The 24,105-nt window shown below is 46.8% G+C and overlaps 1 protein-coding gene across 1 annotated transcript in view; it reads left to right on the plus strand.

The window, feature by feature from the left end:
- The window catches only part of RASSF5 (Ras association (RalGDS/AF-6) domain family member 5), a 118,832-nt gene that overhangs the window by 28,953 nt on the left and 65,774 nt on the right, over window positions 1–24,105 (plus strand). The window contains exon 2 of the mRNA XM_006887930.1: window positions 15,000–15,121. Coding sequence (XP_006887992.1) covers window positions 15,000–15,121 — 122 coding nt within the window. The remainder of the gene's footprint in view (window positions 1–14,999; window positions 15,122–24,105) is intronic.

The following is a 24,105-nucleotide window of genomic DNA, read 5'->3' on the forward strand; positions in this document are numbered from 1 at the left end:
GACAATCATTCTGGCCCACCCCACCCTGTTTCACCTGGGAACTCAACATTTCATCCAACTCCAGCAGGTCCAAGCACGCTCTCCATTGGCTTTTTACGCAGACAAAAGTCTGTGCGTGCCCAGCTGCCCACAATGTCCATGAGAAGGGTGTAGCCTCTGGCCTTTGAGACGGGCCTGGCCCCTAGCTTCCTGCTCTGCTCCTTACATTGGCCCTTCCCAGTGGCTTCTGGCCTGCTTTTCTGCACATTTTCTATGTGCATATGTGAATGTGTATGCACACACACGTGTGCAGTCATGGGGGTGCATGTGTGTGTGTATGTGTGTGTTTTGAATTGTGGGTAGGTGGGGGGGCAATCGTATCTCCAGGCCCCTCAGGCTGGATTGAGCAATGCTAGGAGTACTTGGGATGGCCTTTCTGTGAAACACAGAAGGTACAGTGTATCGTCTTGAGAGGTCTGACTCAGACTCCTTCCTGGAAGCAAGATTCAGATGTCCTGAGCGATGCCTGACCCTGGGAGTGGGGAGTTTCCATTTCCCTCTGCCAGCTTCACAAAGCGTTTAGCCTGGAGTAGGAAAAATGTATAGACCGTGTTGATTTTGGCGGATGCTGCAGACCTCCAAGGCTCGGCCAGCCAGCCTTTCCACCATCACCCTTCCAGCGTGGCCTGCCCTCTCTCCTACTTTGCCCTTCAGGACTGATGGAAGGCAGGGGCTGGAGGGGTGTGGAGCAGGTGGGTGGAATGCAGATGAACAGGAAAGGGACATAGTTTCTTAATGAAGTGGAAGAGGACCAGCATGAGAGAGTTTTGACTGGCATTGCTTGCTGAGTCAACAGGAAGCTAGGGAGCTTGCAGTCAGGAGTCCTGTAATGTAGCTGCCATTTATCAGACTCCCACTATAGGTGCCAGAAGCCTTAGTGGCCCAGTGGTTAAAACATTTGGCTGTCAACCAAAAGATTGGAGGTTCAAATCAGTTTGGCAATCTATTTTCAAAGAATCAGCCATTGAAAACCCAATTAGCCATTGAAAACCTATGGCGCGCGTTTCTCCTCTGACACACATGGCGTTGCTGTACGTCCAGGTCCACTGCACAGGTTTACCGTGTGCCAGGCGCCCTGGGCACTTCATATCCGTTCTCCTTGAGGTGGATGACAAGTGTGTGAAAAAACTGACCGCATTCACTGTGCAAATGAGGAAATCGAGGTGAATACATCCCTTATTTAACTGGAGTTTAGTAAACTCCCCAGGCACCTCATATCTAACTGGAGGCAGAGTTCAAGTTCACACCTTGGTCTGTGTGAACCAGAGGGCAGGCTTGTTCCACTCACAGCACCGATGTGTCTCCTGGATCCCTTCTCAGAGACCCTGTCACACACCCGCAATGCCTTCCCAGGGCCCACAGGGTCTAATGATTTCTTCTTAGAGCGGCAGAGTCGAGTGACTGTAACGGAAGCTTGGTGTCCATTCTGGCTGCTGCCTCCTTTTGCCTCCTTTCCTTGTGATGAGGCTGTCAGTTGGCTGAGCAGGTGTGGGGAGGAGGGTTACACTGACTGGGTCCTTTGACTTTGGGAGACTGAGAACATGCCTCCTCTGGGCTTTGACCTGTGCTTGAGTCATAGCCTCAGCCTCTCTGGCTGCTGCAGGGTCAGCTCGTGCTCACATGTGGTCCCAGAGAGAAAGGAGCCATGGACAGAGAACCGGCCTCTGAGCAGATCAGGTGGGCTCAGAGCTTCCTGGCTGAGAGGCTTGGCTGCAGGGAGCCGTGAGCTACAGACCCCCCACCGCCACTCCCCAGGGCACTGGGGAGGAAGTCCTCATCTTCTCTGCCTGCTAGAACAGAGGAAAGATGCACCCCTCACCCAAGTCTTTTCCGGCTCTTTGCTACCTCGCCTTGGGCCACCCTAGTCCCCGCCCCGGGGAAACCCATCTTGGATCTAAAGCAATACAGAGTGGAGGAGGGCGACCAGTTGGAGGTGACAGGTCTGAGGGAGGTTTACTGGAAAACGGGGTTATGAAGCAGGGTCTCCTCTGACCCTGCCACTCAATGATGTGAGGCTGTCACCAAGTCACCTTGCCTCTCAGAGCCCCAGCTTCCCCTTCTGTAGATGAGCCCCAGCATCACAGCATGGATTCCATGAGACTATGTATACAGGGCATCTGCATTCAGGAGCTCAGGCGTAATGGTCCCTACTGGTATTGCAGTGTGGGCACCTGACTTTTCTTTCTTCCCTTTTTGTGGTATTTCTTTATTTGTGTTAAAAACGAGTATGCCTCCATTGTTATGGTTGTCATTGGGTGCCATTGCGTCAACTCTGTCTTAGACCCAGCCCACCTACAGACAGAACAACACTTGGCCTGCTCGAGGCCATCTGCACAGTCTGCCGTGTTTGACCATGTGCCAGTCTGTCTTGTTGACAGTCTTCTTCCCGTCCACAGACCCTCCACCTTTCCCAGCGTGATGCCCATTTCAAAAGCCTGGCTTCTCCTGAGAGCATGTCCAAACATAAGACAGATGAAGTGTCACTGCCCTTGCTTCTAAAGAGTCCCCTGAGTGTCCTGCTTCCAAGACAGATGTGGTCTTCCGGCAGCCCATGCGTGGTAGATTCGGTACATTCACGACAACAGTTTAGAAACTAGGAAGAAAAAGGAACAATACTGGAAATGCATCACTTGGAAGCCTGTAGGTGTCCTTCCTTCCAGACATCGTTCAGTGCATAATGCACTTATGGTGGTGGTCGTGTGGGATGTTTATAGGTGTGTGTGACTATTTCCATGAACAGGGTCTTACACACAACCTTTTCTCATTCAGTGATGGCTATGAACATCTTTCTAAATTGACCTGAATCTATATTATCTTTTATAATAATAATAATGAAAATAGTTGCCTCCACCTTGTGGCAACCCTACACGAGTCAGAATAGCATGAAGCAGTGTAGAGCCATCAGGGGCTGATGGTTCGGGAGTGCATCACCAGGCCATTCTTCCGCAGTACTTGTGAGTGACCTCACACCTTGTGCTTGGTAAGCCGTTTAGTCTCCTGGAGTAGGTAGAGATGAATCTATTTTTCAAGGAGCTCTGGTTGCCTTCTGACTAAGAAGCTGAGCAGCCAACCAAAGGCAGACAAGTTCAAATCCTTTGGCTGCTCCACAGAAGAGACAGGCAACCTCCTCCCATTCTCACTGGAGGTTCAGCAATGGGTTGTTCCCAACTCAGCGTCAATGAGGTGAGGGTTTCTTCACTAATTCATTTAAGACTATCATGCTTAACTGCTTTCCTGTGGATGAATGGGTGTGGTAGTTTCTAGCATTTTGTTATCATAATCAGCTATGTGCTTACTATTTTAGTTAAGATGTACAAATAGATACAAATAAAGACACATTCAGGATAAATTCCTGTAAGAAATTCATTCCCTCAATTGGCCAGACCCTTCCCATTTCTCATTCTCTCACATTCTTTTTCATCCTGGAAGTCATCAACTCTGGCAGATGATTTTCCTTCTCTAAAGTTAGAACACCTATGAACCTGGAGAGAGGATGAAAGGCACCCAAGCGTCGTCGAGGACTCTCCTTCATAGGGTCGCTATGAGTCGCCTGCGACTTGACGGCACTTAACAACAACAACAACAAAGTTAGAACAAGGTTTCAGAAGAAGTTCAGATATTGGAGGGTGTGGACAGAGGTGCCTCTTTGAGGGGGATGGGCTGACCACTCACTGATGTCAGAGGACGTCTGAGGAGAGAGAAGGTGTTGTATCAGAGTGGTGGAAGTCTGGAGGAAGGTCAGGGGCATCTCTGGGATGTGCACAGACATGCTTCTGCAGCAAAAAATGTCAATACTGTGGTCATTGGCGAGACTAGACTTGGATTTTCACGCAGCAGCATCAACTCATTGCTGTCAAGTAACTGAATCATAGCTGACCTGCCAGCAAGTTTTAAGAGGCTGTAAAATCTGACAGGGGGAGATTGACTGTCTTACTCCCAAGGAGCAGCTAATAGATCCCAACTTCTCACTTTGGGGTTGGCACTCAACTCCCTACACACTTGTTGTTATGTGTCGTTAAGTACAACCCAGAGTGACCCTGTGAGCAACAGATCTGAACCCTGCCCTACCCTGTGCTGTCCTCACACTTCCTGACACACTGAAGCCCATCCTGGCAGCCACTGTGTCAATCCACGGGATTGAGGGTCTTCCTCTCATTCACCAGCCTCTGCCTTTCCAAGCATCATGTCCTTCTCCGAGGAAGCATTATCATCTTTGCCTCTAAGGAGTCCTGTGGCAGCACTTTCTCCAAATCATATTTGTTCTTCTGGCCATCCAACAACATAGCTCAAAGGCATCAATTCTTATTTTGTCCTTATTCGTTGTCCCCGGATGCATAGCAGGAAAATGAAAATATATGGTCTGGATCAGGCACACCTTAGTCCTCAAACTGATTGATATCCTTACTCCTCAGTAATTTGGACAGCTTTATAAATTTAGACTTTTCCAGTGCAATATGTCTCCTGATCTCCTGACTGCTGTTACCAAGGGTGTCGATTGTGGCCCTACAGACTAGGCCACCAAAAAAACCCCAAGGGTTTTTTTGTGACTCATAGGCACCTTATGTCCAAGAGCCCTAAACCCTGCTCTATCCTGTGCCAACCTCACAGTCTCTGGCACACCTACTCCCACTACCCCAGTCACTGAATCGATCCATCTCGAGAGTCTTCTCCTGTGCTGTCCCTCCACCCTCCCAAGCATGACGTCCCTCTCCAAGGTCTGGCCTCTCCTTGCAGCATGCCCAAAGTATGTCAGACGAAGCTTCAGAATCCTTGCCTCCAAGGAGCAGCCTGGTTTCACCCTGTTTGCTTTCCTAGTAGTCCACACTCTTCTCCAGCACCACAGCTCAAGGACGTCAATTCTTTATCATCCCTAGTCATTGTCCATCTTTCTGATGCATAGCAAGTAGTTGTGAAAGCTATAGCCTGGAACAGGTGCACCTTAGTCTCCAGCCTGATGTCATTGCTCTTCAGTACTCTGGAGAGGTCCCTGACAGCAGACTTTCCCAATGCAATTTGTCTCTTGATTTCCTGGCTGCTGGTACCAAAAGTGTTGAATGTGGAGCCAAGCAAACTAAAACTCTTAACTATCTCAATCTTTTCACCATCCATAATGATACTGCCAGTTGGCCCAGTGGTAAGAATCTTTGTTTTCTTGATGTGCGCTTCAATCCACATTGAAGGCTGCAGTTCCTGACCTTCTGCAGCAAGCACTTCAGGTCCTCCTCAGTTTCAGCAAGCAGAATTGTGTCATCTGCATAACACAGTTTTTTTGGATTTTTGTTTTTAGACTTGGATTTTAGCCCACATTATCAGCATTTGACCTCTCACATGTCTTCAAGTACTGTGTTCAGTAATTCACAAAATTATCTCATTTCATTCATTCAGCAACCTGATACTGAATAGGGTTGATAGAGTTGATGCTGCTTGAGGTTGATACTGTTACTCTGCATTTAACAAGTGAGGAAATCTCTGTTTTACACAGGAGTTAGGATACTAGTTTACAGTGAGACCAGCACCTCTGTTACTCTCTCTACTTTGTGAAAGGCTGGCCACCAATCCCTTTATTCATTCAACCAGTCTAAGACAAACCCTTTCCAAGTGTTTGATAGTGAACGGGCTTCTCACATATGGAGCGGGGCCAGGGCAGAGGGCTGGGGACGGCATGCAGGAACTGCAGCTGGGAGACCTGGGCTGAGTTGGGATGGTTGCAAGAGTGGCTGAGACTTAGGGGGAAATCTTGGCACTAGATGGAGAGTGAGGATGTCCTGGCCTGGCTGGGGAGCTGGCAGCAGGGAGGCTGCAGGTGATGTAGATGGGCTGATGGGAAACAGACCACGGGAGTGAAGGAGGCGTTTCTGGGCTGATGCACCAGCCTGCCTTTCCACAGAGCGGATTGAGCACAGAGAACCCTGGCATTAGTGGGCATTCTCAGGAGAATGTCTGAGGACTGAAGGATCGGGACAGCCCTGTTCCTCCCTCTTTTCCCCTCTCCCACTGACTTCCCTGCCATGGCTAGAATTGCTTTACAGCTAAAACGGATTGTATTCCTGTTCTGGAAAAAAATGACCTGGGGAATGGTGGTGATACTATAGGTTACACTACCCGGAGTGTGACAGGTGGGAAGGATTTTGTGCACCAGAGTTAGGAGATCAGGGGGATGGGACATTATCTGAAGGCTTCCATAGGAGGGCCACTCGCTTCGGGAGCCTCACTAATCCTCACTACAAGTCTGTGAACCAGCTATTATTATTTCTGTTTTATAGCTTAGGAAATCCATGTGCAGAGTTCAGTAACCTACCCAAGATCACAGAGCTGAGTGAACAGGGACCTGAAGCCAGTCCATTTTATTTCTGTCAACACTGTGCAGGCCAAGACCGTGGTCTTGAAGAGTGTGTGTGTGCGCGCGCACACACACACACACACACACACGTAAAGTTTCTTCTGAGATTGAGTTTCTCCATGGAAACCTTGGAGTGTCCCGAGAATGGGTTCGTGCATTCTGCAGCCTTAAGAATTATGTCTCCCCCTTTTCTTGTTTTCGTATGCATAATATCCTATCACAGCATTATACTTGAGGATGGGGATGGATCTTGCAATGTTCCTTTTTACTATGAATTCAACACCATTCCTCTTGAGTTTCTCATTCTTGGCATGATAGATTGTATGGTTGTCTGATTCAGAATGGTCACCAGTGTCACGGATGTCGATCTTTATGCATTCCATTTCATTTTTGACCACTTCCAATTTTCTTAGATTCATACTTTGTACATTACATACTATGCTCCAGTTATTAATGGATGTTTGCAGCTGTTCTCTCGTCATTTTTTGAGTGCCTTCCAACCTGAGGGGGCTCGTCAGTCAGCACTATAGCTCACAATGTTCCTCTTTTGTTCATTGGGGTTTTCGAAGACCTGATATTTTAGTGCATGGTTGGTCCTGTTTTTTAGTCTGTCAGCTCCACTGAAACCTGTCCACCATGGTTGACTCTGCTCGTATTGGAGATACTGGTGGCATAGTTCCAGCATCACAGCAACACAGAAGTAAAGCAAGCTGATAGGCAAGTGCCATATCCAAAAACTGTGGTCTTCAATATGTTTTACAGTTCAACATCAAGAAAATAAAAATCCTCACCGCTGGACCAATAGGACCATGATAGACAGAGAAATGATTGATGTAAGCAACTTCATTTTGCTTGGGTCCACAATCAACTCCTTTGATACTTATGGTCAAGAAATCAGAACCTGTGTTGCATTAGGGGAACTCTTCTTTCAAGGACCTCTTCAAAGTGCTAAAGAGCAAGGATGTTATATTAAAGACCCAGGTGCACCTGATGCAAATAATGATATTTTCAGTTGCTTCTTATGCACCTGAAAGTTGGACAATGAATAAGGAAGACCAAAGAAAACCGAATTGTAGGGTGGGTGAAGAGTGTTGACTGTCCCACAGACTGCCAAAAAGAACAAACAAATCTGTCTTGGGGAAGGTGCAACCAAGGTCCTCCATAGAGGCAGGGATGATGAAACTTGGTCTCACATACTTTGGGCATGTTGTCGGGAGGGGCCAGTGTTTGGAAAAAGACTGGGAAAGGTGGTCAGTGGAAGCGAGGAAGACCCTCAATGAGATGAATTGACACAATGACCAAGACAGTGGGCATGGGCATGTCATAAATGGTTAAAGGGACAGCATAGGGCGAGGATCAGGCCTGTTGTTCATAGAGTTGCTGTGAGTCCTGGTTGACTCAATGCCATCTAAGAACAACTACAATTGACTTTTTATGCATGGCTTAAATAGTATTGAAAAATGTATCTTCTAGTCCAGTCCTCTTTAGGGTTTGCATCAAAAAAGCCTATTGAATTTTACCACATGTTTCTACATCAATAGATATGATCATGTGCTTCTTTGTCTTTTCTCTGTTCATGTGATATCTGTATTACATTGTTGATTTTCTAGTTTGGACCATCCCTGCATTCCTGGAATAAATCCCATTTGGTCATGATGCGTGACTCTTTTAATATACTGTTGGTTTTTGTTTGCTAGTATTTTGTTGAAGATTTTTGCATCTGTTTTCATAAAAGATTGACATTTTCTTGGTTATCTCTTTTTTAGTTTGATTATCGGGGTTATGTTTGCTTTCTAGAATGAATTAGGGATTATTCTCTCCTTCTCCATCTTTTGGAATAGTTTAAACAGTGTTAGTGTCAATTCTAAACTACTGATAGTATTGCCCAGTGAGGCCATCTAGGCCAGTTCTTCTGTTTTCTTGGGAGGTTTTTTGACCACCGATTCCATCTTTTCATTTGTTATGGGTCTATTAAGAATTTCTATTTTCAAAAAAAAAAAAAAAGAATTTCTATTTTCCCTGGAGTCAATTTAAGTAAGTTGTTTTCTTCTAAGAATTTTTCCATTTCATCTAACTTATCCAACTTGTCATAGTTAGTCATAATGTTCTATCATAATTATCTTTATTTCTGTTGAGTCATTTGCAATGTCCCTTCTTCCATTTGTCATTTGGTTTGTGTCTTTTCTCGCTCTAGCTAAAGATTGGGTCATTTTATTGATCTTCTCAAAGAACTAACTTGTGCTTTTATTGATTCTCTGTTATTTTGCTATTTTCAATTCTACTTATTTCTTTTCTGATCTTTGTTCTTTCCTTTCTTCTAGTAGATTTGGACCTAGTTTCCTCTTTTTCTATTTCCTGGAGTTGTTGAACTAGGCTGTTCAATTGAGAGCTCCCCCCCTCTTTTTTAAATGTAAGTACATACTGTTGCAAGAAAGGACCAGTCCTTGGAGGGGGACATCATGCTTGGAGGGTGGTGGGACAGTGAAAGAAAGGAAGACCCTTGATGAGATGGATTGACTCAGTGACTAGGGTAATGGGGACAGGTGTGTCAGAGATGGTGAGGTTGGCTCAGGATAGAGCAGGGCTGTTGTACACTGGGTTGCTGTGAGTCACAGGTGACTCGATGGCACATAACATGTTGTTATACATTTCTCTCTAATTATTAATTACTTTTGCTTCATCTTATACATTTTGGTATGTTCTGGTTTCATTTTCATTTGACTTTAAGAATCTGTGATTTCTTCCTTGATCCACTGATAGTTTGTGTGTTGTTTGATTTCCGTTTGTTTGTTCAACTTCCAGATTGTTTTCTGTCATTGATTTCTAGCTTCACTCCGCTATGATCAAAGAAAATCTTTGTATGATATCAGTCTTTTTAAATGTATCAAAATTTGGTTGTGACTTCTAATTGATGAGCTACTCTGGAGAATGATCCATATGTACAGGGCCATTGTTTTTATGTGCCATCGAGTTGGAACCGACCCATATCTGACCCTCCAGTGGGTCTTCAGAGGTAGTAAATGGCATGGGAGGAGATTGCCCGTCCTTCTCTGGCATGTACACTGTGTTATATATCTATTGTGCTGTTTTGAGTGGAGTGTTATGTATGTTTTATGTATGTCTAGTGGTAGGAAGTGGCACTGCAATCCCAAAGGCTTGTGGTTCAAATCCACCAGGTGCTCCACAGGAGACGGATGGGCAGTCTCCTCCTGTGCAATTTACTGCCTCTGAAAACCCACTGGAGGGTCAGCTCTGGGTCAGTTCCGCGCCATGGTACAGAACAGCAATAGCAACAGTTGGTTTGCAATGTCATTCAGGCCCTCTGGGTCCTTATTGAGCTTTCTAGAGGTTCTGTGTAATATTGAAATGGTATATCAGCTTCTCCAACCATTGTTATAATATTGCATTCCCTCCTTCAACTCTTTCAGATCTGCTTTGTGCCCTAGTTTATGTTGCATGTATATTTTGCATGTATATTGTCTCTTTTGTAACTATCTCATGCTCATTTTTATCTCTTCTGACAGATTTAGTCTTAAAGTTTACTTTGTGTGATACTATGATTACCACCTCATTTCTCTTTTGGTTTTTATTTGCATGAAATAATTTCCATCCTTTCACTTTGAACCTGTGTGTGTCCTTAGGTTTAGGTTGTATCTCTTATAAGCAGCATATAGATGAGTCATTTTAAAATCCTGTCTTCCATTCTGTGCCTTTAATTGACACTTTCGGTCCACTTACATCCGCTGAAATGGAAAAGAAGTTACTGCTTCATCCACTTTGCTACGTGATCTTTTTGTGTGTGTCTGAAGCCTTCTTTGTCTTTTAGCACTGCTTCCCCTTTTGTTCTCTTGGCTTATTGTATTGAATCTTTTGGGCTCCCTTTCTCTTCCTCTTTCTATGTATATTATATCTATTTTCTTAACGATTTCCATGAACATTACATTTAAGAGCCTGCACTTGTATCATTTGGAGTAAGTTAGTATCAATTTTATCTTTAGTAATAGACGAGGAATTCTCTGTTCTATAGCATTCTATTCCCTTTCTTTTATTGTTATCACTAATTACTTCTTTATATTTCATGTGTCCTAAAACATAATTTTATCCTCTTGTTGCTATTATGTGTGACTGGATTGCCTGTGACTCATAGTGACCCTGTGTACAGCATCTCTGAAGCCTGTCCTATCCTGAGCCAATCTCACTGGCTTTGACACACCAACCTCCATTACCCCAGTTACTGTATCAAACCATTTCATCTGAGGTTTCCCCTCCTGCACTGTCCCTTCACCCTTCTGAGCATTGATGTCCTTCTCTAAGGACTGGTCCCTCCTGGCCACATGCCCAAAGCATGTAAGACGGAGCTTCAAAATCCTAGCCTCGAAGGAGAAACTTGGTTTCACCCTCTATAAGAAAGACTTCTCTTGGTGATCCATGATATGCTCAGCACTCTTCTCCATCACTATAACTCAAAGGCATTGATTCTTCTTCTGTCTTCCTTAGCAAGTAATTGCAAAGACCATGGCCTGCATCAGGCGCATCTTAGTCTCTAGACTGACATAGTTGCTTCTCAGTACTCTGGAAAGGTCCATGACAACAGATTTTCCCAGTGCAATTCATCTTTCGATTTCCTGACTTCTGGTGCCAAGAGTGCTGATTGTGGAGCTGAGTAAGCTGTAACTGTTAACAGCCTCAATCTCTTCTCCATCTATCATGGTGCTGCCACTTAGCCCTGGGGGGAGAATCTTTGTTTTCTTGATGTTGAATTAGAATCCTTATTGAAGACAACGATCCTTGACCCTCTATAGCAAGGTCCTCCTCAGTTTCAGCAGCAAGGTTGTGTTATCTGCACCCACTGGGCCAATTGGCATCCAGCGAAACTGTATAGAGGTTGGACTCAGGGACCTGTGGATGTAGGTAGAAAACCAAAGGCAGGATGATTGGACCGCACCCAGTGATTGACTGCCTTGAGAGAAGAAGAGCTAGTGAGGTCGAACCCTTTGGTCCCAGTCTAACTCATTGTATTTGCAATCTCGTGGTGTCTCCACTCATAACACATCAGGCCACTCGCTGTGTGCAGTGGGGCTTGTGTTGATGTGTTTGTCTAAAGGCTGGGTGTCTGACTTTGCTGCTGGTCTCAACCCTGCTTAGCATTCCCAGGGGCCAGGAAGTATGAAAATGTGCTTCAGCAGTTTTACTCCAGCCTGTGATTACACGGTCTGCTGGAATAGTCATTGGGGCTCAAAGGTGCCTTTTAAAATCCCGAAACACTCCTCTATGAGTGTTTGCCTTCACTCTGTCTCACTCAGCATCAGGCCTATGAAAAAAGATCTTCCTGAGATTTGGGTACCATTTTCAAGTTGAGAATGAGTGTGTGTTGTGTGTGTATACACGTACACCCACATGAGAGAGAGAGTGAAAGACAGAGAGGCATAAACAGAGAGACAGAGAAAGGATGGGATGGGATGGATGGGAGACAGGAGAGCAAAGTAAGAAAGAGTGCTGGAAATATACAAAAACAGACAAACATACACAGAGAGACAGAGTGGAAGGGAGAGAGAGGAGAGAGAAATACTGAGAGACTGAGGGAAAAGAAAAACGGACAGAAATAGGAGGGAAAGGCATGGAGACAGAAGGCAGGGGAGACAGAGACAGAAGATAGAGGCACAGAAAGATGATGCAGGGAGGGAGGGGGAGAAGGAGAAGGAGAGAGAGGGGGAAAGGGAAGGGGAGGGGGGGAGAGAGAAACTGAAGAACACAGATGCACAGAAGGGCTTGGACTGTCTGTGTCAGCACACCCAGGGCTGATAGAGGCGGGGTGAGGAGAGAAGGGGTAGAGAAGGTCCTCCTCCCCCAGGATGTTCTCCCGGAGTTGCTGGCAGCTCTCTCCCCTTGGAGTGAGGAGACTTGCCAGTCCTCCCTCCTCTTCCTTGTCCCCACCTCTTGGCATTCCCGGTGCATTCTTCCTCTCTCCGGCTGGCCTGCCGCACAGGTGTGCCCTGGGGCGAGCCGGAACAATGCTGCCCTTTGTGGGCGCTGACCTTGCTGCCAGCTTATCAAAACCCCACATTCTGGGCACCACAGGCAGGGAGACCAAGTCTGCAGTTCAACCCTCCATGCCCTTTGCTTCACTTTAAGAGCAAAGAAGGACCATGGACTAGGCAGGGGTCCCCTGCTCCAGGACCCAGAACATACCCCAGAGAGTTGCCTCACCTAGTCTTGTCTTCTGAGAGGAGGATCGTCTGTAGAAGAGGGATTGGTGAGACCTAGAGAATGGGGGAGTCTTGACAAGGCATTGTGGGTCTCCCCTTTAGGCAGGAAGGAGAGGAACAGTAGAGCTTTAGACTGTCACCCTAGACACTGCCTCCTTACCCATGAGACCAGAAGAGCAGATGGCTGTCCAGCAATGCTGAGCATTTAGATCATAGGGTCTGTAGAAGAATCCTGGTCAAAATGGGGAAGATGTGGCACAGAGTTCAAATCCTCATGAGGTTTAGACTTTCTGGAGCCACGGAGACCCTGATGATCCTCTGAGACTGTCCCCTGGAGGAAATCTTTAACCTTAAAGCAAAGCTATTCTCTGCAGAAGTCTTTGAACCAAATAAGAATAAATACATATGTCGTAGAAAAAGAGTAGCCAGAGTGCTCCTTGGAGGCAAAGATGGTGAAGCTTCATCTCTCATAGTTTGGACATGTAGCTAGGCGAGGCTGTTCCTTGGAAAGGGACATCATGCTTGGAAAGATGGACGGTCAGCGAAGGAGAGGAAGACTCCTCACAAGATAGAGTGACACTGTGACTCCAGCAATGGTGTGTCAGAGATGATGGGGACGGCACAGGAGAGGGCAGGGTTCAGGTCGGCTGTCTAAATGGCATAGTTAGCAAAGGGTGCCTGCCTTAAGCATTACACTTTAATAACGGTTATATGTGATCACATTGACAATAGCCACTTGGAAGGGATAGATGAGAAAATTATGGGGACCATGAGCTTGGGGTGATAGTGACAATTTGGAAAAGCTTGTTGAGAAAGGTGTCTCAATTTGAAGAAAGTAGCTAATGCCACTGAACTGTGTGTGCAGACATTGTTGGTGCGTGAGGTGTTTTTTTTTTTTTTGTGGTTTTGTTGAGTAAATAAGGGAGGAAGAAGCTGGAGAGAGACAGAAAGAAAGACAGACAGAGAGAGAGGCGGAAGCTAGAGAGGGTCCAAACCAGGCTTTGAGAGAAGAGAACCCCATCCCAAGATAGAGACTGCAGCTTTAATACAGAAAACAAATGTCCTGAACTTTGGGGCTTGGCAGAAAGAAAGGAGTATTGAAAGCTTGAAGCCATAAGGGCTAAAAGGCTGCTGGATCTCCCGTCTCTGCGTTCTCTACACACCCTTGGGCTGTTACACCTGCTCCAGCAGCTTCCCTTGCGTCTGATTTACAATCAGAAGGGCACCTTTCTCATCAGAGACCTGAACCCGTCCATCCGCTGGGCCTTCTGACTGAGCCACAGCACCCTGCTGCCCTCGCCTCTGTGTGTGGGAGCCACACTCACATCCGGGCACTTAGCCTGCTGATGGACTTGTATTGATTTCTCTGCTGCTACCTTTCCTTCCTCCCAGCCTGCACATGCTCCTTTGCCTGGCTGAGCCTGCTGTCTCCTGCCTTGACTTCACCTTCCTGCCACAGGAGCTCTTGAGAAAACGGGGCAATTGTACCTTCTTGGACTCTGAGCAGTGTCATCAGACCTCACTGTTCCCCTCTGGGCCTCAGTTTCTCCACCTGTAAGACATCCGCCAGGTTCTTCTGTTGTTATTGTGTACCAATAACTGACCCTGTTTTCAGAGCCTGTAAAGTGCACAGGAGTGGGTTGCCCATCTTTCTTCTGTGTATTTGAACCACATACCTTTAGGTTGGCAGCATGATTTCTTATCACTAAGCCAACAGAAGGTTCTTCTGGCCCTGGTTGTTAAGTTTTATTGCCATGAAAGTAAACCTGTCTGTGAAATGTGCGCTTTTCCCCTCCAAAGTACCTGATTTGGGATGTTGTCTGTAGGTGTTTCAACAGAGTAGAGTAGCGAACCCCACACTTCGAGACTAGACGTGACCAGAGAAGGGGAATGGCACTTCTGACTCATGATGTTGCTTTGTGTCCACAGGCACCTTAAATTCTTCAGGATGGGCTCTCCTCTGCACCCATTAACGTCCCTGAGCAACTGGCAGGGTGGACGTCACCTGTGTTTAAAAGTTGACCAGGGAGGCCTAGCAGAGTGACGTCTTCCCAGAGAGATCATATCCGTAGTCCCTGGAGATGAATGCAAATTAGCAGGAAGAGCACCAGTCTGGGCTGGGTAATCTGACTTTGAGGAAGTCATTAAATTCCCTGGGCCCCAATTTCCTGTCTGTGAAGTGGCACTAAGTAATAATTTCAGGGCCACACAAAATAATGCAGGGGAAAGCGGCTTGCAAGTGGCCGGCAGCACTTATTTGCTCTCACTGTTAGTGGCAGCGCTGGGAGCAAGAGCAGACTCGCCTCCCTTTGTCTTAGAAAACAGTCCCCACACCTATCGAAGAGCTCAGCCCAGGTCCCTAGGCCCCTAAGTGCAGCCAGGTCCCTAAGCCCCTTTGGTTCTTTCCCTTGCAGACTGTAAGTTCACCTGCCACCCGGAGTGCCGTCGCCTGATCCAGCTGGACTGCAGTCAGCAGGGAGGCCCCACCCGGGACAGACCCTCTCCGGAGAGCACCCTCACCCCCACCTTCCACCAGGTAGGCGGCCACATTCTCGAGCCAGGCTGGAAACAGCCTCTGCAGGTGCCCTGAGCACTGGGAGCAGGAGGTGACACGACACTGTGTGTCCTTGCAGGGATGAAAGGACAGTTCATTTACTGGGTGTTGGAGGCCCCTCAGGCCTCTCTCAAGGCATAAACCTAAACATTTCCAAGGCATTGTGCGGTGAAAGGCAATAAGTGACCTGGAGACTGCTGTGGTCACTCAGAAGTCCACTGTGGTTCTCACTAAAGACAAAGCCCATGGCTGTTGAACCAGAGCGGGGTGCTAGGTGGGGGGTTCTGGAGAAGACTCCTAAAGGTTTTTTGATGCTGTGAGATCCTGACCAGGATTAACCCTGGGTCTGTGTGGATGATGGGACCCAGGCTTCTGCAGCCCAGGGCCCTGCCTGCTGGTTGGCTGCCAGGACAGAGCAGCTTCTGAGCAGCTGGGCGCATGCTCTGTGCTTCCTTTAAATAAGCGCCCAAAGCTGCTCTAGGTTCTGAGATTTGCTGAGACAGTTGATTGTCATGTATTTAAACTCTGATGTCCAGGGTCTGGAATCGAGACAGGGAAGTTCATTTACTGATTCTGATACTGGATAAAACTGTTTTTGTTTTCCTATGTGCCAGACAGGTGTGGTGGAAGGAATGGATCAATAATATATCACCGATCTTTGTCCTAAGAGGGGTTTATTCTAGTTAGGGAGGCATACTGTAGCCAGCTGATGTGACCCATGTTGCTGTAAACCTGTGAGCCAAGTATTCTGGATATACAGAGCAAGTGTTTCTGCAGAGAGCAGCTAGGGAGGGCTTCCCAGAGGAGGTGATGTTTGCACCAGGCCTTCATGTGTGAGTTGAAGGTTGCCATTTAAGGAAGTAATGAGTGTTTCATGATTCTATTAATTTAACACCTATCTTTTGGTCACTCATCATGTGTCAGGTCCAGGCATGCTGGGGACTTAGTGATGAAAGGACAGACCTGAGACCTGCCTTCCTGGGTTTGCAGTAGAAAAAGAGAGCAAGACTAAACAAAAAAGCACCGTGTTTATGAGGGATGATTCCAGGGTGCTGTGAGAGGCAATGATGGGTACCCCCAGATGCCGGGTGACTGGTTATTTCCTAAACAGAACCAGCCTGAGGTCCCCTGGATAGCCACTCACATGGATTTTCTAGTCACAGTGTGTTGATCAACGACACTTGGATCCTTCGTCTGCCTGCAGGTGTAGCCAGCCCTCCTGCTGCACCTTGGGCACTTTCCTTGCTCCTGGAAAGCACTTACGATGCACGCCTTCTTAAGAATATCAACTTGGTTCTAACATAAATATTTTTAATGTTGGACATCTTTCTGTTTTTGAGCAGAAGCTGGTATGGGTATAATCTGGGGTACCCAGACCTCTTGGGGAGACTTCAATCTTAACTGGAAGCTATGCAGGGGAGGTTGGGGGCTGGGGAAGGAGAGGACCTTATCCACGAGTGGGGCCGACTTCTGCTGTGGCTCTCTTAGAACGTGGAGAAAGGGGTTACATAGCACACTACACATCAAAACTTTTGGAAAAATCTGGTTTATAACAGATTTGTTTATTTTCCCAGTTTTCCTTCTCTTTTGTGAGCAGCCAAACTTCCCTCTCTCTTCTTGCTCCCTCAGCTCTATCTGTTCCCCATCCTTGGAGTCCTGTTCCCCTATTTCTCCCTGCATCTGCCCTTTGAGTCTGTCTCTCTGCCTGCCGCCTTCTAAAACAGTAGGTCTCGACTAAAGGTGGTTTGGCCCCTGATGGGACATTTGGCATTGGAGTATTTAGAGAGACTTTTCTGTGTCATCTGGGAGGATGTCCCTGGCATTTACTGGAGAGAAACCAACGATGCTTTCTGCGTGCTAAGCATCCTACGATCTACAGGGCAGACTCATAATGAAGAATTATCCATAGTGTTAAAACACTAGTGGTGTCGACAAGGGGGTACCTTGTCTTCAATGGGTCCAGCCCACTCCCCAGTGTGAGGGGGGAAAGGTCCCAGGGCAAGTGTGGGGTTTGCTGTATACAGTGTCTCACATGCGGAATACTAGTAGTGAGGAGGGATAGTATGAGTTGAATCTAAGAGAGTTACTGTTGTTCTTATGTGCCATCAGGTTGGAACCAGCTAGTTTAACCGACCCTACGGCAAGTTTCCAGAGGCTAGAAATCACTCGGGGGGAGCCTGCCCATCTCTCTCCCACGGAGAAGCTGCTGGATTCAAACTGTGTGCCTTTGGGTCGCCAGCATCGCTCCTTACCCACTGTGCCAGCAGAGCTCCCTAAATGGAAGAGGGGCCCCTGCAAAGACATGTTTAGATTTTCGTCGCCACTTCCTATGAACATGAACATGATCTTGTTTAGAAATGGGTCTTTGATGTTATCAGCTAGCAAGATAATGCTTGTGGTATCAGGTTGATTCCAAACCATGTGTCAGAGCAGAACTGGATTCAGTGGAGTTTCTAAGGTTCTGATCTTTCTGAACTTGAACGTGAGGTACCTCTGACCTTGACCGCCAACCTTGCCACTATCTGCAGCCATTTATTTAACGGTCTACACCATGCAGGGACTTTTGAATGGACTAGGTTGGTTCTTAATTTGATACTTATGGTATCCTTAGAGAGTGAGACAGCAGACATAGGGCAGCCAGCCGTGTGAAGACCAGTGAGAGACCATTGGCTTAGCTTTCAGTCTGAGCTCCCTTGTGGTAATGGCCCAGGAAAATGAACCCCAAGTGCTTTTAGGTCTGGGCATTTGGATGTCCACACCCTGGTGTGAACTCCTGGAGAGAGGAGCCCACGGGGAATCCAGGCAGGCAGGGTTAGAGCTGTCTAGAGCAGAAGCTCCATGACGTACCCCAGAGGGACGAAGGATCTCAGCCGTGCGGGTGCTGAGCACCCTGGTTTGCTCTCTCGGCTGACTTTTGTGTTTACCTTGGCTCAGCATGGCCGCATGCTTTAGCAGAACCTGCCACCGAGCTTCTATCAATAAAACCCTGGCCCCGGGCCAGCAATGCCTTCTCTGAAAAGCTTGTTTGTGCTCATTTCTGCCTTGCCTGGATTTTCTTCTGTACATTGGTGTGGGGCTTTCTCTTACCTTGACATCATCACCGGGGCAGGACTAACCATTTTCTTTGGGGTGGATGGGAAGAGGGACCAGGGTCAGAGCCTAGCTAGCTTCGGAGTATAGGACTGCTAGGAGGGTCTTAGCTTCCTAGTGCAGAGGTAACAAGAAATATTACAGGTGGATGGATGACTCTAAGAACAGAAACCTGCTTACCTATAGTTCTGGAGGCTACAAGTTCAAATCAGATCATTGACTCTAGGAGAGGGTGTTCCTTAGCATTCTTTTTCTTATAAACTTTTATTTATAGATTATTGTTCCCAATTGGTCTCTTCCCTTGTGTGGGCGTGTAGGTGTCTGTGTCTCTCTGTGTGTATGTGTGTCTGTGTCTAAGTGTATGTCCATGTATGTATGTATGTATGCATGTGTCTGTATCTATGTGTGTGTACATGTGTCCATACGTGTCTGCATATATGTGTGTGTCTGTGTATATATGTATGTATGTATGTCTCTCTTCAGCTCTTTATATAAAACAGCCTTCAGAAGGAATTGAGTTTGGGGTTCACCACACTCCAGCATGACCTCGTTAACATATCAGACAAAAGTTCCTGTACCAGAGTCTTAGTCACAGAGCAGAGGTGCTAGTCAGTCTTGGGGGGCTCCGGTGGTGTAGTTCTGAGGGAGTTGCACTGTTAACCCAAAGGCCACTCCTCTCCTGCAGTTTGAGTCCATCATCCACTCCACGGGATAAAGAGGAACAGCCACCTTCAGTGTGACTTACAGCCTCCAAAAGCCTGTTGGATAGTCAGCTATGAGTCAACAATGCAGTTGAGAGATTAAATTCCCAAGGAGCCCTGGCGGCATAGCATGTTGTTAACTAGAAAGTTCTGCCTTTCAAATCCTCCATCTGCTCTGAGGGAGAAAGATGAGCAATCTCCTTCTTGTAATAATTTATCATCGTGGGTCCTTATGGGTCAGGCTCGACTTACCAGCAGTTTTAGTCAATCCTTGACAGGAGCCTGAACTTTATGGCTTTTCTCCCCTCTGCTCTTTGGTTTTTGTCATTGTTATGTACCGTCAAGTTGCCTGCAACTCTACAACAGCTCTGAAGCCTGCCCTGGCCTGAGCCAGTCTCAGTGATGCCAACATACCTAATCCCATTGCCCCTGTTCCTGTGCCAATCCATCTCATCTGGGGTCTTCCTCTCCTGTGCTGTTCCTCCACCCTTCCGAGCAGATGTCCTTCTCCAAGGACCAGTCCCTCCTGGCCACGTGCCCAAAGTATGTGAGACAGAGCTTCAAAATCCTTGCCTCCAAGGAGAAACTTGGTTTCACCCTCTCCAAGACAGACCTATTTGTTCTTCTAGCGGTCCATAGTATGTTCAGTGCTTTTCTCCAGGACCACAACTCAAAGGCATCAATTCCTTTTCTTTTATCCTTAGTTATTATCTAACTCTCTGATGCATAGCATGTAATAGTGAAGTCCATGGCCTGGATCAGGCTCACCTTAGTCTCTAGACTAACATCATTGTTCCTCAGCACTCTGGAGAGGTCCCTGACGGCAGATTTCCCCAATGAGATTGGTCTTTTGATTTCCTGACTGCTGGTGCCAAGAGTGTTGATAGTGGGGCTAAGAAAGCTGAAATTGTTAACCACCCCAATCTCCTCTCTATCTATCATGGTGTTGCCAACTGGCCCAGTGGTGAGAATCTTTGTCTTGATGTTAAGTTTCAATCCATATTGAAGACTACAGTCCTTGACCTTTTGCAATAAACACCTCAGGTCCTCCTCAGTTTCAGCAACCAAATTTATATCATCTGCATAATGCAGGTTGTTGATAAGTCTTCTCTTTAGGGGAAATGAAATGATTGCTAACTCCTCCTTTCAGAGGTAACCAGTATTTCACTAACACCTTTTTCATATTTTTTTTCTGTACTTTCATACTTTTTTCCAGAATATGGCTGAGATCAGCCTGCAGGTAAATATTTGGCTCAGTTTTAAGAGCCATACTACCAAGGCCCCTGCTGCCCTCCCTGTCAGAGGTGGGCAGGGCAGGTGTACACTCCCCAGGCCACACTCCTGTGCCCATAACTGCCTGTGCTCTTACCCGCCACAGCACCCGTGGCCCCTCCTTGGAACTCTCTGGAGTATGTGATGCCAGGCTTTCCCTCCAGTGCCCAATGTGAGGTCCTTGAAGCCCTCTCCAGACTAATGCCTACAGAGCATCTTTGCTATTGATTAAAACCAACTCTCATCCAGGTTTCAGAAGCTGTAAAGCTTTAAAGGAGCAGACTTTGGAGTGGCTGATAGATTCAAACTTTCCACCTTTTGGTTCACAATCTAACACCTAACCTGTTTCACCCATAGGGCTCTTTTGCAGTTGGTTGATGACCACAGTAAATTGTCAAACCAAATGTAGTCAGTTAATTTTTTCCTTCTGTTTGAAAGCACAGAGCTAAGAGTTTATACCTCCAGGGGCTCCGGGCTTGTCTCCAGGGGCCATGTAGTACAGTGGTTAGAGCACTCATGGCTAATGAATGGAGCAGCGGTTCGAATTCACCAGCTGCTGAGTTTTCCTGAGGAAAGATCTAGTTGTCTGCTTCTGGGAAGATTTTGAGCCTTGGAAATACAGGGCCTAGGGCACAGGGCAGTTTCTATGCTGCCTAACGAGTTTGCTAGGGGTTGGAATTGACTTGAGCTGGCAGCAGGTCCGGTCTTGTGTGTCATGCCACTGCGTGACAAAAATGCCCTCAGTGGCTCCCCAGTGCCCTCAAGATGAATTGAGATCTCCAGTGGTTTGCTCCTGTCCCTTCACTGCCTCTGAGGAAGCTGATCCCACATCCTTGCCCACAGCTGTTGCTTCTCAGCTGCTGCAGCTCAGGGGGGCCCTGGGAATTCTGTCCTTCTGGCCTTTGCTACCACTCTTCAGGGGGAGTGGAATGCACAGATGATGAGAGAGAAACATAAGTACTTCCCTTTCCACTCAGTCGCTCACAGCTGGTGCCTGAGTGGCCTGTGGGTCTGAACGGCTGGATCCACCCTCCTCCTGGACCTGCAGGGCCAGGCAGCAGCCTTGGGGACCAGCCCCACTCCTCACAGCAGCTCCCACACCTCCCTCAGGCACTGGCCACTCTCCAAATTTGTGTCGTAGCCATGTTTTACCTACACTGTTATTTACTTATTATTTCCTTCAGAAATAGACCCATTTTATTAAACAGAAATAAGCTTACATTAAAGGAAAAGGAAAATATCCCTGAATCACTGGTGTATTTTGGACTTTCAATGTTTTTCCCATTAGCATACATTTCATTAATATTTAATCTGTTGTTGTTGTTGTTATGTGCCGTCGAGTCGTTTGCGACTCATAGTTGTTGTTATGTGCCGTCGAGTCGTTTCTGACTCATAGTGACTCTATGCACAACAGCCCTAAACCCTGCTCTATCCTGCGCCAACCGCCAACCGCACTGCCTCTGACACACCCATCCCGATTACCCCAGTCACCGAATCAATCCATCTCATAGAGGGTCTTCCCCTCCTGCGCTGTCCCTCCACCCTCCCAAGCATGATGTCCCTCTCCAAGGACCGTCCCTCCTGGCAACATGTCCAAAGTATGTCAGACGAAGCCCCAGAATCCTTGCCTCCAAGGAGTAGCTTGGTTTAATCCTCTCCAAGATGAATCTGTTTGTTTTCCTGGCAGTCCATGGTACATTCAGTACTCTTCTCCAGCACCACAGCTCAGAAGCATCCACTCTCCTTCTGTCCTCCCTAGTCATTGTCCAACTCTCTGATGTATAACAAGCAATTGCAAATACCATGGCCTGTATCAGGTGCACCTTAGTCTCCAGAGAGACACCGTTGCTCCTGAGTACTTTAGAGAGGTCCCTAACAGCAGACTTTCCCATCGCGATACGCTTTTTGATTTCCTGACTGCTGGTGGCAAGAGTGTTGACTGTGGAGCCGAGCAAAGTGAAGCTGTGAACAATCTCAATCTCTTCGCCATCCATCCTGACGCTGCCAGTTGGTCCAGTGGTGAGAATCTTTGTCTTCTTGACATTGAGCCTCAGTCCATACTGAAGGCTGCAGTCCTTGACCCTTCGCAGCAAGTGCATGAGGTCCTCCTCAGTTTCAGCAAGCAGGGTTGTGTCATCTGCATAACGCAGATTGTTAATAGATCTTCCACCAATCCTGATGCCACAATTCTCCTCATAGAGCCCAGCCTCTTGGATAATCTGCTCTGCATACATGTTGAAAAGGTATGGAGACAGGATGCATCCCTGGCGTACACCCTTCCCAATTTTGAACCATGCAGTGTTACCCTGCTCTGTTCTGACTACTGCCTCTTAGTCCAAGTATAGGTTTCGCATTAGCACAATTAAATGTTCTGGGATTCCCATTCTTCTCAGAGTCAGACACAGTTTGTTATGATCCACACAGTCAAATGCCTTTGCATAATCAATGAAACACAGATAGACATTCTGGTATTCTCTGCTTTCAGCCAAGATCCATCTAACATCAGCAACAATCTAGAAATCTTAAAAAATAATACGTGTCTAAATGCTACCTCAAATTCATTCCACAGATAGGTATGTGGAATCCAACAGTGTTCTAAAACCACGCTGGGGGGGCCATCGTGGGGAATGACGTCTTGCAGACACCCTGCACTGGACCCCCCAAGGCAGTGAGCCCTAAGAGGTAGTGTGGGGCAGCGGAGGGAGATCTGGGGTGCAGTAAAGGGTGTGTCAGCCCTCCAAACTGATACCCACCCACATCTTCAAAGCAGAGATGGGCTATATATGGTGTTGTTGTTAGTGGCCGATGGATAGACGCTGGCTTGTCATGACCCTGACTCCTGGTGACCCCAGAGCACAGCAGTTCCACAGGGTGACCTTCCAGAAGCAGATTTCCAGGCCTGCCTTCTGAGGCATCTTGGATTAGATTCAGCTATTTGAATAAAGAAGGTTTTCAAGTGTTCCTAATGCATTTTTTCCTTTTTATTTTATACTGGTTTATTTACAAAGTTCATTGGTTTTCACATCAGATCTTTCACATTTCCTTCCCTCCCCCATCAAATTGTGGGACCCTATGATTAATGTCTACTTACCCCCCACCCTGAGCCTATCATCACTCCTCTGCTGCCCCCTTCCCTTGGATCCTCATACTCATTCTACAATAATGGTCTTATACATATTTGTCTTTATGGGGCTGAGTTAGTTCACTGAGCGTAATGCTTCCCTCCCAAGTTAGGTAGCAATTTACAAAATCATTGCTCCTGCATGCTGCATAGTACTTCATCCCGTCAATGTACCGTAATTTCTCAATCCATTCAGTTGGAGTTGGATATTTGGACTGTTTCCATGTTCTTGCGATGGTGAATAATGCTGCTGTGAACACTGGTGTTTGAGTCTCTGTGCCTCAGTTCTCATTCTCTCAGGGTATTCCAAGATAGTTGAGTCGTATGGGGTATCAGTGTTCAGTTTTCTGAGGAAGTGCCAAACAAACTGCCTTCCAGAATCCATTTTACAGTCCCACCAAGAATGTGTAAGAGATCCTATCTCACCACATCCTCTCCAACATTTGTTACTTGTTGTCCTATTAAACTTTGCCACTGCTACTTGGGTGAGATGGTATCTCATTGTGGTTTTGATTTGCATCTCTCTTATTGCCAGTGATTTTGAGCATTTCTTCATGTGTCTGTTTGCCATTTGAGTATCTTCCTCTGTGAAGATTCTTTCCATGTCTTTTGCCCATTTTGTAATTGGGTTATTCTGTAGACTTTTTTTTTTTTTACTTTAAGGGTTTTATTTCTTTTTTTTTTTAGGTTGTTTATTTTTCATTTCAATGAACATCTACAGAGATTTTGGGATTCCATTCATTCATTGTTGCACCCTTCTCCCCGCACAAACTCCTCCCCCT

Source organism: Elephantulus edwardii, unplaced genomic scaffold (genome assembly GCF_000299155.1).
Source record: "Elephantulus edwardii isolate Elephantulus edwardi_28Jun2011 unplaced genomic scaffold, EleEdw1.0 scaffold00063, whole genome shotgun sequence".
In the NCBI taxonomy this organism is placed as follows: Eukaryota; Metazoa; Chordata; class Mammalia; order Macroscelidea; family Macroscelididae; genus Elephantulus; species Elephantulus edwardii.